The sequence below is a fragment of the Salmo trutta genome, chromosome 26 (genome assembly GCF_901001165.1).
Source record: "Salmo trutta chromosome 26, fSalTru1.1, whole genome shotgun sequence".
Classification (NCBI taxonomy): Eukaryota; Metazoa; Chordata; class Actinopteri; order Salmoniformes; family Salmonidae; genus Salmo; species Salmo trutta.
Window position 1 is genome coordinate 29874250 of NC_042982.1, and position 18781 is coordinate 29893030.

General features: G+C 44.1%; 1 protein-coding gene across 13 annotated transcripts in view; it reads right to left on the bottom strand.

Annotated features, from left to right (window-relative positions):
- LOC115163621 (eukaryotic translation initiation factor 4 gamma 1) overlaps nt 1-18781 on the bottom strand; it is an 80988-nt gene that overhangs the window by 32859 nt on the left and 29348 nt on the right. For 8 of the 13 annotated variants that reach the window (XM_029715649.1, XM_029715650.1, XM_029715656.1 and 5 more), the window contains one exon: nt 8365-8504. In XM_029715649.1, the coding sequence (XP_029571509.1) occupies nt 8365-8504 (140 nt within the window). Of the gene's footprint in view, nt 1-121; nt 1121-8364; nt 8505-18781 lie in introns of those variants that run through there. The other 5 variants (XM_029715660.1, XM_029715658.1, XM_029715659.1 and 2 more) reach the window with 2 other exon arrangements.

Below are 18781 nucleotides of genomic sequence, written 5' to 3' on the forward strand. Positions count from 1 at the left end.
TACACAGAGCCACATGTTTTCTATCACAAACTCCCCTCGCTCTCTTTCTGTCTGTCACACACTAAGAGTTGTCAGCGACAGGCTTGAGCCAGCACATTCCCCCGCTGGTAGAGTCATTTACCTGACGTGGACAGGCTCCAGAGCCCTTAGCAGGCCTCTCTCATCCTGGGGCCGGAGTTGAGCTCTCGGCCTGCAGGCCTCTCCCAGCAAGTAGGCTGCTTTTGCAACCGTGGTTGGGAAAACGCACGTAGCCTACTCCCTCAACAACTCGCAGAGCCAGCAGGGCAGAGCCTCGTTCCCAGCTCTCACACACACGTAGAGGGAGAGACAAAAGACAAAAATGGAGCGAGCGAGAGAGAAGCCAGAGTGACTGGCCTTGTGGAGCTGCAGCACTGGAATGCAAGCACCCCCGCCCACTGAGCACCGAACTACAGACAGTCAAAGGGGGCCAAATAGAGGGGGAAAGAGGGAGGAGTAACTCCAGAAAAAAAGGAGAGGAAAACACTATTCAAAACTTTAACAAATGAGCTCTGGCTAGTGTAATCCCCTCCTTATCTCTCTCTCTCAGCTGCTCTTCTGTCATTCTGTACTCACGCACTACAAAACATTTCAGCCTCTTCCTGGGGGAAAGAGGGGGTATGCCACAGAAGCAGCAGCAGAGAGGGCGCGAGAGAGAAGGGGAGGAGATAGGTCAGCCATTGTGCTTCTGGCTCAGAGGGGGAGGAGCCCAGCAGCCACGTGGAGCTGAGCTATGTGCTGACATGTCCTTAAACCCCCCCTGGTCTACCCAGAGAGAGAGATTCATAAAGAGAGCAGTGAAGAGGGAAAAAAACAGGCCAATGCCCTGCTTGAAGGCAGTGGGGGAAAAAGGAAAACATTTAGAAAATGACCTCACAGTTACAAGACAGCTACGACTAAACAGTCTGCTTAGCTTTGCTGAAAAACAACAGCTTTACACTTCATACTCTTTTGCCAGCATGCTGGCAGACATTTTTGAAATCATATTGAAAGACAACGTGATGCTCAGACACAGACTGTCTGAATCACGACTGACTCACTGTGTGCTGCTGAAGCACTTTCTCCCCTGCCCCCAGTCTACCATCCTCCTATTAATTAATTACATTTTATATTTCACCTTTATTTAACCAGGTAGGCCAGTTGAGAACAAGTTCTCATTTACAACTGTGACCTGGCCAAGATCAAGCAAAGCAGTGCAACAAAAACAACACAGACTTACACATAAACAAACGTACAGTCAATAACACAATAGAAAAATCTATGTACAGTGTGTGCAAATGTAGAAGAGTAGGGAGGTAAGGCAATAAATAGGCCATAGAGGCGAAATATTTACAATTTAGCATTAACACTGGAGTGATAGATGTGCAGATGATGATGTGCAAGTAGAGATACTGGGGTGCAAAAGAGCAAGAGGGTAAGTAATAATATGGGGATGAGGTAGTTGGGTGTGCTATTTACAGATGGGCTGTGTACAGGTACAGTGATCGGTAAGCTGCTCTGACAACTGATGCTTAAAGTTAGAGGGAGATATAAGACTCCAGCTTAAGAGATTTTTGCAATTCGCTCCAGTCATTGGTAGCAGAGAACTGGAAGGAAAGGTGGCCAAAAAGGTGCTGGCTTTGGGGATGACCAGTGAAATATACCTGCTGGAGTGCGTGCTACGGGTGGGTGTTGCTATGGTGACCAGTGAGCTGAGATCAGGCGGGGCTTTACCTAGCAAAGACTTATAGATGACCTGGAGCCAGTGGGTTTGGGGACAAATATGTAGTGAGGGCCAGCCAACGAGAGCACACAGGTCGCAGTGGTGGGTAGTATATGGGGCTTTGGTGACAAAACGGATGGTACTGTGATTACTCAGCAAATTGGATGCAGTCTGAGTGTTGGAGACTATTTTGTAAATGACAACGCCAAAGTCAAGGACCGGTGTATAGTCAGTTTTACAGGGGTATGTTTGGCAGCATGAGTGAAGGAGGCTTTGTTGCGAAATAGGAAGCCGATTCTAGATTTAATTTTGGATTTTACAGTCTAACCAGAACACCTAGGTATTTGTAGTTCTCCACAGATTCTAAGTCAGAACCGTCCAGAGTAGTGGTGCTAGTCGGGCGGGAGGGTGCGGGCAGCAATCGGTTCAAGAGCATGCACTTAGTTTTACTAGCATTTAAAAGCAGTTGGAGGCCACGGAAGGAGTGTTGAATGGCATTGAAGCTCATTTGGAGGTTTGTTAGCACAGTGTCCAAAGAGCCAGATGTTCCAAATACAGTCGTGAAGAGGGCACGACAAAGCCTATTCCCCCTCAGGAAACTAAAAATATTTGGCAGGGGTCCTGAGATCCTGAAAAGGTTCTACAGCTGCAACATCGAGAGCATCCTGACTGGTTGCATCACTGCCTGGTATGGCAATTGCTCAGCCTCCGACCGCAAGGCACTACAGAGGGTAGTGCGTACGGCCCAGTACATCACTGGGGCTAAGCTTCCTGCCATCCAGGACCTCTACACCAGGCGGTGTCAGAGGAAGGCCCTAAAAATGGTCAAAGACCCCAGCCACCCCAGTCATAGACTGTTCTCTCTACTACCGCATGGCAAGCGGTACCGGAGTGCCAAGTCTAGGACAAAAAGGCTTCTCAACAGTTTTTACCCCCTAGCCATAAGACTCCTGAACCAGGTAATCAAATGGCTACCCGGACTATTTGCATTGTGTGCCCCCCCAACCTCTCTTTTACACTGCTGCTACTCTCTGTTTACCATATAAGCATAGTCACTTTAACTATACATTAATGTACATACTATCTCAATTGGCCCGACCAACCAGTGCTCCCGCACATTGCCTAACCGGGCTATATGCGTTGTCCAGCCACCCACCAACCCCTATTTATGCTACTGCTACTATCTGTTCATCATATATGCATAGTCACTTTAACCATATGTACATGTACATACTACCTCAAATCAGCCTGACTAACCGGTGTCTGTATGAAGCCTAGCTACTGTATTAGAGGTCGACCGATTATGATTTTTCAACGCCGATACCGATTATTGGAGGACCAAAAAAAGCTGATTAATCGTCCGTTTTTTTTATTTTTTATTTGTAATAATGACAATTACAACAATACTGAATGAACACTTATTTTAACTTAATATAATACATCAATAAAATCTAGTTAGCCTCAAATAAATAATGAAACATGTTCAATTTGGTTTAAATAATGCAAAAACAAAGTGTTGGAGAAGAAAGTAAAAGTGCAATATGTGCCATGTAAGAAAGCTAACCTTTAAGTGTCTTGCTCAGAACATGGGAACATATGAAAGCTGGTGGTTCCTTTTAACATGAGTCTTCAATATTCCCAGGTAAGAAGTTTTAGGTTGTAGTTATTATAGGAATTATAGGACTATTTCTCTCTATACGATTTGTATTTCATATACCTTTGACTATTGGATGTTCTTATAGGCACTTTAGTATTGCCAGTGTAACAGTATAGCTTCCGTCCCTCTCCTCGCTACTACCTGGGCTCTTACCAGGAACACATCGACAACAGCCACCCTCAAAGCAGCGTTACCCATGCAGAGCAAGGGGAAAAACTACTCCCAAGTCTCAGAGCGAGTGACGTTTGAAACGCTATTAGCGCGCACCCGCTAACTAGCTAGCCATTTCACATCGGTTACACCAGCCTAATCTTGTGAGTTGACAGGCTTGAAGTCATACATAGCGCAATCTATTGCGAAAGCTGCTGGCAAAATGCACGAAAGTGCTGTTTGAATGAATGCTTACGAGCCTGCTGGTGCCTACCACCGCTCAGTCAGACTGCTCTATCAAATCATAGACTTAATTATAATATAATAAACACACAGAAATACGAGCCGCAGGTCATTAATATGGTCGAATCCGGAAACTATCATCTCGAAAACAAAACGTTTTTTCCCCCCAGTGAAATACGAAACCGGTCCGTATTTTATCTAACGGGTGGCAAGTCTAAATATTCCTGTTACATTGCACAACCTTCAATGGCATGTCATAATTTCGTAAAATTCTGTCAAATTAGTTCGCAACGAGCCAGGCAATGAACGCAAGAGCAGTGACACAATTTCATGTTAGCAGGCAATATTAACTAAATATGCAGGTTTAAAAATATATACTTGTGTATTGATTTTAAAGAAAGGCATTGATGTTTATGGTTAGGTACATTGGTGCAACGACAGTGCTTTTTTCGCAAATGCGCTTGTTAAATCATCACCCGTTTGTCGAAGTAGGCTGTGATTCGATGAGAAATTAACAGGCACCGCATCGATTATATGCAACGCAGGACACGTTAGATAAACTAGTAATATCATCAACCATGAGTAGTTAACTAGTGATGATGTTAACATTGATATCTTATAAAAAACTAAGTTTAATGCTAGCTAGCAACTTAACTTGGCTTCTTGCTGCCCTTGCGTAACAGGTAGTCAGCCTGCCATGCAGGCTCCTCGTGGAGTGCAATGTAAGGCAGGTGGTTAGAGCGTTGGACTAGTAACCAGAAGGTTGCAAAAACGAATCCCCCCTGAACAAGGCAGTTAACCCCCGTTCCTAGGCCATGATTGAAAATAAGAATGTGTTCTTAATCTGACTTGCCTAGTTAAATAAAGGTGTAAAAACAATTAAATCGGCGGCCAAAAATACTGATTACCGATTGTTATGAAAACTTGAAAATCGGCCCTAATTAAATCGGCCATTCCGATTAATCGGTCGACCTCTATACTGTATATAGCATCGCTACTGTTTTTCACTGTCTTTCCACTGCTGTTTTTTTTTCTTTACTTACCTATTGTTCACCTAATACCTTTTTTGCACTGTTGGTTAGAGCCTGTAAGTTAGCATTTCACTGTAAGGTACACCTGTTGTATTCGGCGCACGTGACAAATAAACTTTGATTTGATGTATACAGAATGATGTCGTCTGCGTAGAGGTGGATCAGAGAATCACCGGCAGCAAGAGCGACATCATTGATATATACAGAGAAAAGAGTCGGCCCGAGAATTGAACCCTGTGCCACCCCCATAGAGACTGCCAGAGGTGCGGACAACAGAACTCTGAGAAGTAGTTGGTGAACCAGGCGAGGCAGTCATTTGAGAAGCCAAGGCTATTGAGTCTGCCGATAAGAATGCGGTGATTGACAGAGTCGAAAGCCTTGGCCAGGTCGATGAAGACGGCTACAGTACTGTCTTTTATCGATGGCGGTTATGATATCATTTAGGACCTTGAGCATGGCTGAAGTGCACCCATGACCAGCTCGGAAACCAGATTGCATAGTGGAGAAGGTACGGCGGGATTCGAAATGGTTGGTGATCTGTTAACTTGGCTTTCGAAGACCTTAGAAAGACAGGGTAGGATAGATATAGGTCTGTAACAGTTTGGGTCTAGAGTGTCTCCCCCTTTGAAGATGGGGATGACCGCGGCAGCTTTCCAATCTTTGGGGATCTCATACGATACGAAGAGGGGTTGAATATGTTAGTAATAGGGGCTGAAAAAATTGCGGCGGATAATTTAGAAAAAGGGTCCAGATTGTCTAGCCCAGCTGATTTGTAGGGATCCAGATTTTGCAGCTCTTTCAGAACATCAACTGGGGGGGGGGGTGTCTTGGGCAAGTTGCTGCAGGGGGTGCTGAGATGTTGGCCGGGGTAGCCAGGTGGAAAGCATGACCAGCCGTAGCGTGGTGACAGTGTATCCTATCCTCAGTGCAGTGGGCAGCTGGGAGGAGGTGCTCTTATTCTCCATGGACTTTCCAGTGTCCCAAAAATGTTGGGAGTTAGTGCTACAGGATGCAAATTTCTGTTTTAAAAAGCTAGCCTTAGCTTTCCTAACTGACTGAGTATATTGGTTCCTGACTTCCCTGAAAAGTTACATATTGCGGGGGCTATTCGATGCTAATGCAGAACGCCACAGGATGTTTTAGTGCTGGTCAAGAGCAGTCAAGTCTGGGGTGAACCAAGGGCTATATCTGTTCTGAGTTCTACATTTTTTGAATGGGCATGCTTATTTGAGATGGTGAGGAAAGCACTTTTAAAGAATAACCAGGCATCCTCTACTGACAGAATGAGGTCAATATCCTTCCAGGATACCCGGGCCAGGTCGATTAGAAAGGCCTGCTCACTGAAGTGTTTTAGGGAGCGTTTGACAGCGATGGGGGTGGTCGTTTTGACTGCAGACCCATTACGCACGCAGGCAATGAGGCAGTGATCGCTGAGATCCTGGTTGAAGACAGCAGAGGTGTATTTAGAGGGCAAGTTGGTTAGGATGATATCTAAGAGGGCGCCCATGGTTACGGATTTAGGGTTGTACCTGGTAGGTTCCTTGATAATTTGTGTGAGATTGAGGGCATCTAGCTTAGATTGTAGGATGGCCGGGGTGTTAAGCATGTCCTAGTTTATGTCACCTAGCAGTACAAACTCCGAAGATAGATGGGGGGGCGATCAATTCACATATGGTGTCTAGGGCACAGCTGGGGGCTGAAGGGGGTCTATAACAAGCGGCAACGGTGAGAGACTTGTTTCTAGAAAAGTGGATTTTAAAAGTAGAAGCTCGTATTGTTTGGGTACAGACCTGGATAGTATGACAGATAGTGGGACTGGAAGATCAGGGGGCCTCTCTTGAAGGACCTTCAGCAGCGTGCAGCATGGGATGAGGCCGCTTGGCTGGCCAAAGTCCACCCCAGCTACGACAGCATGCTCCCACTGCCAGTGATAAAGCAGCCAGGCCCATCGTACCATACAGAGCAAAGGTACACTGGAGACGAGATCAAACTAGTCCACCGTACAGAGCACAGATCCACTGGCTGGAGATTAAATCAACCTAGTCCACCGTACAGATACACTGGAGACTCAATATTCACTGAGTGACAGAGTGACCAGGTGAAAGCTATGATCCCTTATTGATGTCACTTGTTAAATCCACTTCAAATCAGTGTAGGTGAAGGGGAGGAGACAGGTTAAAGGAGGATTTTTAAGCCTTGAGACATGGATTGTTTGTGTGTGCCATTCGGATAAAAGATTTAAGTGCCTTTGAACGGGATATGGTAGTAGGTGCCAGGCACAACGGTTTGTGTGTGTCAAGAACTGCAATGCTGCTGGGGTTTTTCCACACAACAGTTTCCTGTGTGTATCAAGAACGGTCCATCACCCAAAGGACATGCAGCCAACTTGACAACTGTGGGAAGCATTGGAGTCAACAATGGGCCAGCATCCCTGTGGAACGCTTTCGACACCTTGTAATCCATGCCCCGACAAATTGAAGGCTGTTCAGGGTAAAAGGGGGTGCAACTCAATATTAGGAAGGTGTTCCTAAAGTTTTGTACACTCAGTGTATGCCTGCTGCAGAGAGACAAGAGAAAATTGCTGAAAACATGTTGGCTCACTATTTAAAAATAAGGGCAAGCTATATGATGAAAAATACCAGAGTTTTGGCACAGATACGGCCGACTAGCGCTAGCTGATGCTACCTAGCAAATTTGTAAAAAAAAATATATGTTATACAAATTGATACTTTGAGTCAAAGTATTGATATAATATTAGTCCAAAATAATAGTGTGATATGTAACTATCATTTCCCCCCTCCCCATCACTAACAGACATACCTGATGAATCCAGACCAGCAGAGGTACACTAGTACTATAGCCCTAAAGAACATGCTCCAGTCACACAGCAGTTTAGTAGTACAGTTCATCGTGTAAAAAGTTGTCCATTCCAAATCTATGACTGAACCGAACGTTAATCATGAGGAGTAGACCCAGTCCTCTTGTTACCATGGCAACGTGTCATGTCACAAGCTGGCCAGACAGGAAGACACAGTAGACTAGTTTTGTAGACCAAAACTGCACTGTGCACCTTCACAGAGGATGATGGGGAAAGGAATCAGTGTTGAATACACCTTGCTGACAAACTTTACTTTTTATTTTTATATTCACACGCTTTATTAGCACAGTCCTTATCTTCCTTTAAAACATGAGAATCACTGAAGTATTCAAACCCTGCTCTGCATGAGGGGAAACATTGACTGTATAACATCAGACCCGTAATGTTTCTTGGTGGGTGTTTCCAGTTGTGTTACTTATCCATTCTGGGATCAGGATACCTGATTGTCTACCTGATTGTCTGATCTAGGAGAGGTGCTACATGGGCTGGCCTGCGGTCCAGCAATTAGTGCCGCTGGCCCTATGGGTTCCAATCCAACTCACTGACCTTGTGCTCCTCCTATCTCTCCTGTCTTTTCTCTACTCTCCTATCTGCTAAATAAAACCACAAAATGAAACAGTAGAGGTAGGGTGATGAGTTTAACTGTGTGTGGTGTATAACAGTAGAGGTGGGACGATGAGTTTACCTGTACCTGTTTGCGCTCCCTTTTGGGGTGGATCTGTTGCTGTGGAGGTGGTTGCTGCTGCTGGGGGGGAGGGTTCATGATGACCGGAGCAGCCGGCACTGAGGACGTGTACTGCTGTTGGGCCGGGTAGTATGCCCCTGCTGTGGACAAGACAAACTTTAAATTAGCACACAAGTAGTTATGAATGTCAGCACTTTTGGAAATCACCAGCAAAACGCCAAAGTTTGGTGTCAAGCATATGTGTTGTGAGAACAGCTGCAGAACTAACCACTATGAGAAGCACTTAAAAACATTCTCCGTACTAATTCACCAGCATCGGCAGATTGTCGGAGTATTTTCACAATTAAAAGGAAACGTCACAATTTTTCTACTTTATATTCATCATCTCCAGCAGCACCCCAACATCAACATATGAGAAAATGTAATGTTTCTTTGTTTTGTAGTAAAAAAGATAGCGGAAGAGAAGCGTTTCCAATGACGACATGGGTATGCTTCGTGTGATTTTTACCAATTGTGAATAGGCATTGGAAACACATCTTCCGCTATATTTTTTTACTACAAAACAGGAAAGCACCATCTTCACATACAGTGCCGTGAAAAAGTACTTGTCCCATTTCTAATTTACTCTACTTTTTTAAATTTATGATACTGAATGTTATCAGATCTTCAACCAAAACCTAATATTAGATAATAGGGCACCTGAGTGAACAAACAATTACATACTTATTACATTTATTTCATGTACAAAGTTACGCAACACCCAATGCCCCTGAGTGAAAAAGTAATTGCCCCCTTACACCCAATAACTGGTGGTGCCACCTTTAGTTGCAATGACGGCAACCAAATGCTTGCTGTAGTTGTTGATTTGTCCCTCACATTGCTGTGGAGGAATTTTGGCCCACTCTTGCATGCAGACCTGCATTAACTCTGCGATATTTGGGAGTTTTCAAGCATGAACTGCTCATTTCAAGTCCTGCCACAACATCTCAATAGGGATTAGGTCTGGACTAGGCCATTCGAAAACTTCTAATTTGTTGCTTTTTAGCCATTTTCATGTAGGCTTTATTGTTTGTTTCGATCATTGTCTTGCTGCATGACCCAGGTGCACTTCAGATCACAGACGGAGCGCCTGACTTTCTCCTGTAGAATTCTGACACACAAGAATTCATGGTTCCTTCTACTTAGGAAAGTCGTCCAGGTCCTGTGGCAGCAAAGCATTCCTAAATTGTCACACGATTGTGGAATGCAGTGTTTGGTTCTCACCAGGTATTAATGGGACCCATTTCGTCCAAAAAGTTATTATTTTAAAACATCTGTTCATAGAACATTCTTCCAAGAGTCTTCATGATCATCCAGGTGCTTTTTTGGCAAACTTGAGTCACCTTTTTGGAAGGACATGGGTCCCATTACGCCTGGCGAAAACCAAACGCTGCTTTGAATACAATGCCCTTGGAAAGTATTCAGATCCCTTCACTTTTTCCACATTTTGTTATGTTACAGCCTTATTCTAAAATTGATTAAATAAAACATTTACACACAATGCCCCATGATGACAAAGCAAAAACAGTTTTTTAGAAATGTTTGCAAAGTTAAAAATAAAACCTAAATAACTGATTTACATAAGTATTCAGACCCTTTGCTATTAGACTCGAAATTGAGCTCAGGTGCATCCTGTTTCCATTGATCATCCTTGACATGTTTCTACAACTTGATTGGAGTCCACCTGTGGAAAATTAAATTGATTGAACATGATTTGGAAAAGGCTCACACCTGTCTATATAAGGTCCCACAGTTAACAATGCATGTCAGAGCAAAAACCAAGCCATGAGGTCAAAGGAATTGTCCGTAGAGCACAGACAGGATTGTGTCGAGACACATTTGGGGATGGCTACCAAAAGAATTCTGCAGCATTGAAGGTCCCCAATAACAAAGTGGCCTTGATTCTTAAATGGAGAAGTTTGGAACCACCAAGACTCTTCCTAGAACTGTCCGCCCGGCCTAACTGAGCAATCAGGGGAGAAGGGCCTTGGTCAGGGAGGTGACCAAGAACCCGATGGTCACTCTGACAGAGCTCCAGAGTTCCTCTGTGGAGATGGGAGAACATTCCAGAAGTACAACCATCTCTGCAGCACTCCACCAAATCAGGCCTTTATGGTAGAGCGGACAGCCACTCCTCAGTAAAAGGCACGACAGCCCGCTTGGAGTTTGTTAAAATTAATCTAAAGACTCTCAGACCATGAGCAACAAGATTCTCTGGTCTGATGAAACCAAGATTGAACTCTTTGGCCTGAAGAGTGACCAAGTGTCACGTCTGGAGGTAACCTGGCATCATCCCTACGGTGAAGCATGGTGGTGGCAGCATTATGCTGTGGGGATGTTTTTCAGCGGTAGAGACTGGGAGACTAGTCAGGATTGAGGGAAAGATGATCAGAGTAAAGTACAGAGAGATCCTTGATGAAAACCTGCTCCAGAGCACTCAGGACCTCAGACTGGGACGAAGGTTCACCTTCCAACAGGACAACAACCCTAAGCACACAGCCAAGACAACACAGGAGTGGCTTCAGGACAAGACTCTGAATGTCCTTGAGTGGCCCAGCCAGTGCCCGGACTTGAACCCGATCGAACATCTCTGGAGAGACCTGAAAAAAGCTGTGCAGCGATGCTCCCCATCCAACCAGACAGAGCTTGACAGGATCTGCAGAGAAGAATGGGAGAAAGTCCCCAAACACAGGTGTGCCAAGTTTGTAGCGTCATACCCAAAAAGATGATATGCTGTAATCGCTGCCAAAGGTGCTTCAACAAAGTACTGAGTAAAGGGTCTGAATACTAATGTAAAATGCGATTTCTAAAAAACTGTTTTTGCTTTGTCATCGTGGGGTATTGTGTGTAGATGGATGAGGGGGAAAAAAACTATGTAATCCATTTTAGAGTAAGGCTGTAACATAAAATGTGGAAAAAGTCACGGGGTCTGAATACTCTCCGAAGGCACTGTAGATGTTATTTTATATTCTCAAACTAACAGCAGAGCCTATATGATGTCCTTCCATACAGGCATGACATGCTGGAGTGATGCTTCTATGCAAATGTTGTTGATCAGTAGGCTAATATACAGTGCCTTCAGAAAGTATTCACACCTTTTAACTTTTTCCACATTTTGTTGTGTTACACCCTCAATTTAAAATGGATTAAATTTAGATATTTTTTACACTGGCCTACACACACACACACACACACACACACACAATACCCCATGTTAGTGGAATTTTGCTTTTAATTATATATTTTTTTACAAATTAATAAAAAATGTAAAGCTGAAATGGCTTGAATCAATAAGTAGTCAGGCTCCCGAGTGGCGCAGCAGTCTAAGGCACTGCATCTCAGTGCCAGATGTGTCACTACAGTCTCTGGTTCGAATCCAGGCTGTATCACATCCGGCCGTGATTGGGAGTCCCATATGGCGGCGCACAATTGGCCCAGCATCGTCCGGGTTTGGCCAACATTATAAATAAGAATTTGTTCTTAACTGAATTGCCTAGTTATATAAAGGTTTTATATATACTGCTCAAAAAAATAAATAATCTTAAATACTTTTTTCTTTACATAGTTCAATGTGCTGACAACAAAATCACACAAAAATAATCAATGGAAATCCAATTTATCAACCCATGGAGGTCTGGATTTGGAGTCACACTCAAAATTAAAGTGGAAAACCACACTACAGGCTGATCCAACTTTGATGTAATGTCCTTAAAACAAGTCAAAATGAGGCTCAGTAGTGTGTGTGGCCTCCACGTGCCTGTATGACCTCCCTACAACGCCTGGGCATGCTCCTGATGAGGTGGCGGATGGTCTCCTGAGGGATCTCCTCCCAGACCTGGACTAAAGCATCCGCCAACTCCTGGACAGTCTGTGGTGCAACGTGGCGTTGGTGGATGGAGAGAGACATGATGTCCCAGATGTGCTCAATTGGATTCAGATCTGGGGAAAGGGCGGGCCAGTCCATAGCATCAATGCCTTCCTCTTGCAGGAACTGCTGACACACTCCAGCCACATGAGGTCTAGCATTGTCTTGCATTAGGAGGAACCCAGGGCCAACCGCACCAGCATATGGTCTCACAAGGGGTCTGAGGATCTCATCTCGGTACCTAATGACAGTCAGGCTACCTCTGGCGAGCACATGGAGGGCTATGCGGCCCCCAAAGAAATGCCACCCCACACCATGACTGACCCACCGCCAAACCGGTCATGCTGGAGGATGTTGCAGGCAGCAGAACGTTCTCCACTGCGTCTCCAGACTCTGTCACGTCTGTCACGTGCTCAGTGTGAACCTGCTTTCATCTGAAGAGCACAGGGCGCCAGTGGCGAATTTGCCAATCTTTGTGTTCTCTGGCAAATGCCAAACGTCCTGCACGGTGTTGGGCTGTAAGCACAACCCCCACCTGTGGACGTCGGGCCCTCATACCACCCTCATGGAGTCTGTTTCTGACCGTTTGAGCAGACACATGCACATTTGTGGCCTGCTGGAGGTCATTTTGCAGGGCTCTGGCAGTGCTTCTCCTGCTCCTCCTTGCACAAAGGCGGAGGTAGCGGTCCTGCTGCTGGGTTGTTGCCCTCCTACGGCCTCCTCCACGTCTCCTGATGTACTGGCCTGTCTCCTGGTAGCGCCTCCATGCTCTGGACACTACGCTGACAGACACAGCAAACCTTCTTGCCACAGCTCACATTGATGTGCCATCCTGGATGAGCTGCACTACCTGAGCCACTTGTGTGGGTTGTAGACTCCGTCTCATGCTACCACTAGAGTGAAAGCACCGCCAGCATTCAAAAGTGACCAAAACGTCAGCCAGGAAGCATAGGAACTGAGAAGTGGTCTGTGGTCCCCACCTGCAGAACCACTCCTTTATTGGGGGTGTCTTGCTAATTGCCTATAATTTCCATCTGTTGTCTATTCCATTTGCACAACAGCATGTGAAATTTATTGTCAATCAGTGTTGCTTCCTAAGTGGACAGTTTGATTTCACAGAAGTGTGATTGACTTAGAGTTACATTGTGTTGTTTAAGTGTTACCTTTATTTTTTTGAGCAGTGTATATATATATATATATATATATATATATATATTTTTTTTTTATGTATTCAACCCCTTTGTTATGGCAAGCCTAAATAAGTTCAGAAGTAAACGTTTGCTTAACAAATCGCAAAATACGGTTGCATGGACTCACTCCCATTTGCAATAGTGTTTAACATGACTACCTCATCTCTGCACCCATCAGATAGAGATAATTGTACGGTCCCTCAGTCGAGCAGTAAATTTCAAACACAGATTCAACCACAAAGAAGGACACCTATTAGTAGATGGATAAAAATGAAAATATGATACATTGAACATCCTTTTGAGCATGTTGAAGTTATTAATCACACTTTGGATGGTGTATCAATACATCCAGTCACTACAAAGATACAGGCGTCCTTCCTACCTCAGTAGCTGGAGAGGAAGGAAACCGCTCAGGGATTTCACCAGGAGGCCAACGGTGACTTTAAAACAGTTACAGAGTTTAATGGCTGTGACAGAAAACTGAGGATGGATCAACATTGTAGTTACTCCACAATACTATCATAATTGACAAAAAAGTGAAAAGGAACACCTCTAGAGAAAAAAAATATTCCAAAAACATGCATCCTGTTTGCAACAAGGTTAATACTGCAAAAAATGTGGCAAAGCAATCAACTTTTTGTCCTGAACAAAGTGTTATGTTTGGGGCAAATCCAATACAAGACATTACTGAGAACCACTCTCCATATTTTCAAGCATAATAGTGGCTGCATCATGTTATGGGTATGCTTGTAATCAGGAGTTTTTCAGGATAAAAAGGGAACAGAATAGAGCTAAGCAAAGGCACATTTCTAGAGGAAAACCTCTTTCAGTCTGCTTTCCACCAGACACTGGGAGATGAATTCACCTTTCAGCAGGACAATAACCAAAAACACAAGGCCAAATCTACACTGGAGAAGACAGTGAATGTTCCCGAGTGGCTGAGTTACACTTTTGACTTAAATATATGGCAAGACCTAAAAATGATTGTCTTGCAATGATCAACAACCAAATTGACAGAGCTTGAAGAACTTAGAAAATAATGACCAAATGTTGCACAATCCAGGTGTGGAAAGCTCTTACAAACTTATCCAGAAAGACTCACAGCTGTAATCGCTGCCAAAGGTGCTTCTACAAAGTATTGACGAATACTTACGTAAATTAGATATTTCAGTATTTTATTTTCAATAAATTACCCAAAATTTCTAAAAACAAGTTTTCACTTTGTCATTATAGGGTATTGTGTGTAGACGGGTGAGAAAAATATATTTTGAATTCAGGCTGTAACAAAATGTGGAATAAGTCAAAGGGTATGAATACTTTCTGAAGGCACCGTAAGTCCCAAGTGGAAGGCAAACAGATTATGGTGCTACAGATGACAGACTCCACTGATCAGCCAAAACAATAACTCAATGCATGCACACACTTGAATATGCATTCACCTGCATCTGGAGTAGGCCTATGACACCTTCAGTTACCCAGTTTATCAAGAGATTTGCCATTCACATACAATTATTACCATTATGTTATGTAGTTAGATTGGTAAAAACTAAGTCAAATGTAAGGCAGCAGCTACTCTTCCTGGGGTCCAGCAAAATTAAAGCAGTTTATACATTTTTAAAAACATTACAATACATTCACAACACACTGTGTGCCCTCAGGCCCTTACACTACCACATATCTACAGTACAAAATCCATGTGTAAGTGTGTATAGCACGTTATCGTGTGTGTATGCGCCTGTTTGTGTTGCTTCAGTCCCCACTGTACCATAAGGTGTAATGTTACCTGTTTTTTTTAATCTAATTTTACTGCTTGCATCAGTTACTTGATGTGGAATAGAGTTCCATGTAGTCATGGCTCTATGTAGTACTGTGCGCCTTCCATAGTCCATTCTGGACTTGGGGACTGTGAAGAGACCTCGTGGGTTATGCATGGGTGTCCGAGCTGTGTGCCAGTAGTTCAGACAGACAGCTCGGTGCATTGAACATGTCAATACTTTTCATAAATACAAATAGTGATGAAGTCAATCTCTCTTCCACTTTGAGCCAGAAGAGACTGATGTGCATATTATTAATATTAGCTCTCTGTGTACATCCAAAGGCCAGCCGTGCTGCCCTGTTCCGAGCCAATTGCAATTTTCCAAAGTCCCTTTTTTGTGGCACCTGACCACACGACTGAACAGTAGTCCAGGTGTGACAAAACTAGGGCCTGTAGGACCTGCCGTGTTGATAGTGCTGTTAAGAAGGTAGAGCAGCACTTTATTATGGACAGACTTCTCCCCAACTTAGCTAAGGTTGTATCAATATGTTTTGACCATGACAGTTTACAATCCAGGGTTACTCCAAGCAGTTTATTCACCTCAACTGGCTCAAAGTCCACATTATTTATTATTATTCCTATCCACCCACTCTGAAACTAACTGCAGCTTTTTGTTAAGTGTCGCAATCATTTCAGTCTCTGTAGTAGCTGACATGTATAGTGTTGAGCCATCTGCATACATCGACACACTGGCTTTACTCAAAGCCAGTGGCATGTCGTTAGTAAAGATTGAAAAATGAAGGGGTCTGGACAGCTGCCCTGGGGAATTCCTGATTCTACCTGGATTATGTTGGAGAGGCTTCCATTAAAGAACACCCTCTGCGTTCTGTTAGACCGGTAACGCTTTATCCTCAATATAGCAGGGGGTGTAAAGAGTTACAACTTTTTTCCAGCAGCAGACTTTGATCGATAATGTCAAAAGCCGCACTGAAGTCTAACAAAACAGTCCACAGACAAATCTTAGGCCCTAGGCATCAAGGGTAGATTTGAGAGGAAAGTATTGGCATCAAGCAATACAGCTAAAATGCTACCAAGCCTATCAGAGAGCAATGTTTAGCCATCCAATCCCTTCAGATCTATATATTAAGTGCCTAGGGGGTATGGGCTAGGGGTTGTTCTTGGACCAGAAGCAATTAAGGTTGGCCATAGGACCATGACAGCACTCCCTCCTCGAGTTGCCTGTCCATTATCAATCCTTCCCCCACCCCTCCCCAGTCTTTTCCACATTCACACAGAGATCACAAATTCCAACACTCCATCTTCAGAAATACATGACTCCTTCATAATTCATTAGTCTTAACCGGTCTTTCCAGACCTGGCTTTCCTAGTTCATTCCAGACCTGAACTTCCAAGGCCGTCAGATACAGTATGAACCAGTCTCCTCCCACTCTCTCAAACTCACTTACACACATCCCCCTCTTCTCTCACAGAAAAAAAAACTCACTGAAGTGGCCTCTGAATAGCACACATTTCAGTCTAACTCACAATATTGAGTCTGCATTGTTGACCGGGAAGAGCACCGACTAAATTTAGTCAAAACCCACATCGAGCACTGAGAGGGAGAACATGCACAAAAAGAGAAAGCAAAGGGAACAGGACTTTCTTGGAGAGTTCCCTTCCCAGTAAATAAGAGCTTGAAATATGAGTCACGACAAGGAGGGAATGGGGAGCAGGGGGGGTGGAGAGAGAGAGTGGGGTTAAAGGAGACAGTGTAACCAGACCGCATAACATAGTTACCATCAGCCTGCTAGGAGCTCATCCTAGAGGCACAGTTCCCCAATCTCAATGGCACCCTGAGAGTGTGAGAGAGAGGAGAACACAAGGGAGAGAAGAGGGTATCGTCTCTGAAGTCCTCCTCCTCTCCTGTCTACAGCTGAGTTATGCCATCAACTGCTTAAGAGTCTTTTTTACTACTCTCCTCTGTCATTTTACCTCTCTCCGTTTCACCCCCCTCTCGCTCCCTCTTGGTCCGTCTCTCCTTCCCTATTTCTCTCTCAACTTTATCAACAAGTAGCCCAAGTCTCCCGGGGTCAGCAGTGTGGAGAAGCAGAGGAGAGAGCTGTACACCATGAGAGAGAAGAGAGAGAGAGACCTCTTGTTTTGTTTTTTTTAAATGGAAGTGATCTGGGCTTCCAGCTAGGTCAGAGCCCAGGACGTAGGTGGTGGGGGGGGGGGGGGGTGGGTTAGTAAATCACTCAACTGTAGGCTAAAAATAACCCCCTCCCACCCGTATCCCATCACCACAAAGCCTGAGAGGGTAGGAGCAAACTGTTTTCACCTGGCCATGAGCCGTGATCATGTTGCCAGTACCACCTAATGGATGGGAGGCCTATAGCATGTATTCTATGGCTCTACAGAATGTGCTGCTTATGCAAGTTTTCCACTGTGGTACTCAGTTGATTGCTACCCCTGTCACGACTACAGCTCTGCTGTGGAAAAACATGGCAGACCCAAACCATGCCTGGTTCCACCTCCAGGAGGCTGTATTGACGACACAGATGAAACCTACTAGTTCACCAACAGAGGGCCCAAACAAACACTTCGTATTCACACTGAAAGATGCAAGCAGAAGCCAACTGTATTTCCCCCCAAATTTGTCACGAATTAAGTCTGGTTAAATAAAAAAACAAAACATGTTGCTGTCTCATCAGGGCTCTAGTGTGTGTGTGTTAGAGGTCGACCGATTATGATTTTTCAACGCCGATACCGATTATTGGAGGACCAAAAAATCCGATGCCGATTAATCGGCCAATTCTTTTTAAATATTTGTAATAATGACAATTACAACAATACTGAATGAACACTTATTTTAAGATAATATAATATATCAATAAAATCAATTTAAACTTAAATAAATAATGAAACATGTTCAATTTGGTTTAAATAATGCAAAAACAAAGTGTTGGAGAAGAAAGTAAAAGTGCAATATGTGCCATGTAAGAAAGCTAACCTTTAAGTGTCTTGCTCAGAACATGGGAACATATGAAAGCTGGTGGTTCCTTTTAACATGAGTCTTCAATATTCCCAGGTAAGAAGTTTTAGGTTGTAGTTATTATAGGAATTATAGGACTATTTCTCTCTATACGATTTGTATTTCATATACCTTTGACTATTGGATGTTCTTATAGGCACTTTAGTATTGCCAGTGTAACAGTAAAGCTTCCGTCCCTCTCCTCGCTACTACCTGGGCTCGAACCAGGAACACATCGACAACAGCCACCCTCGAAGCAGCATTACCCATGCAGAGCAAGGGGAACAACCACTCCCAAGTCTCAGAGCGAGTGACGTTTGAAACACTATTAGCGCACACCCGCTAACTAGCTAGACCATTTCACATCAGTTACACCAGCCTAATCTTGGGGGTTGATAGGCTTGAAGTCATAAACAGCGCAATGCATTGCGAAGAGCTGCTGGCAAAACGCACGAAAGTGCTGTATGAATGAATGAATGAACGAGCCTGCTGGTGCCTACCACCGCTCAGTCAGACTGCTCTATCAAATCATAGAC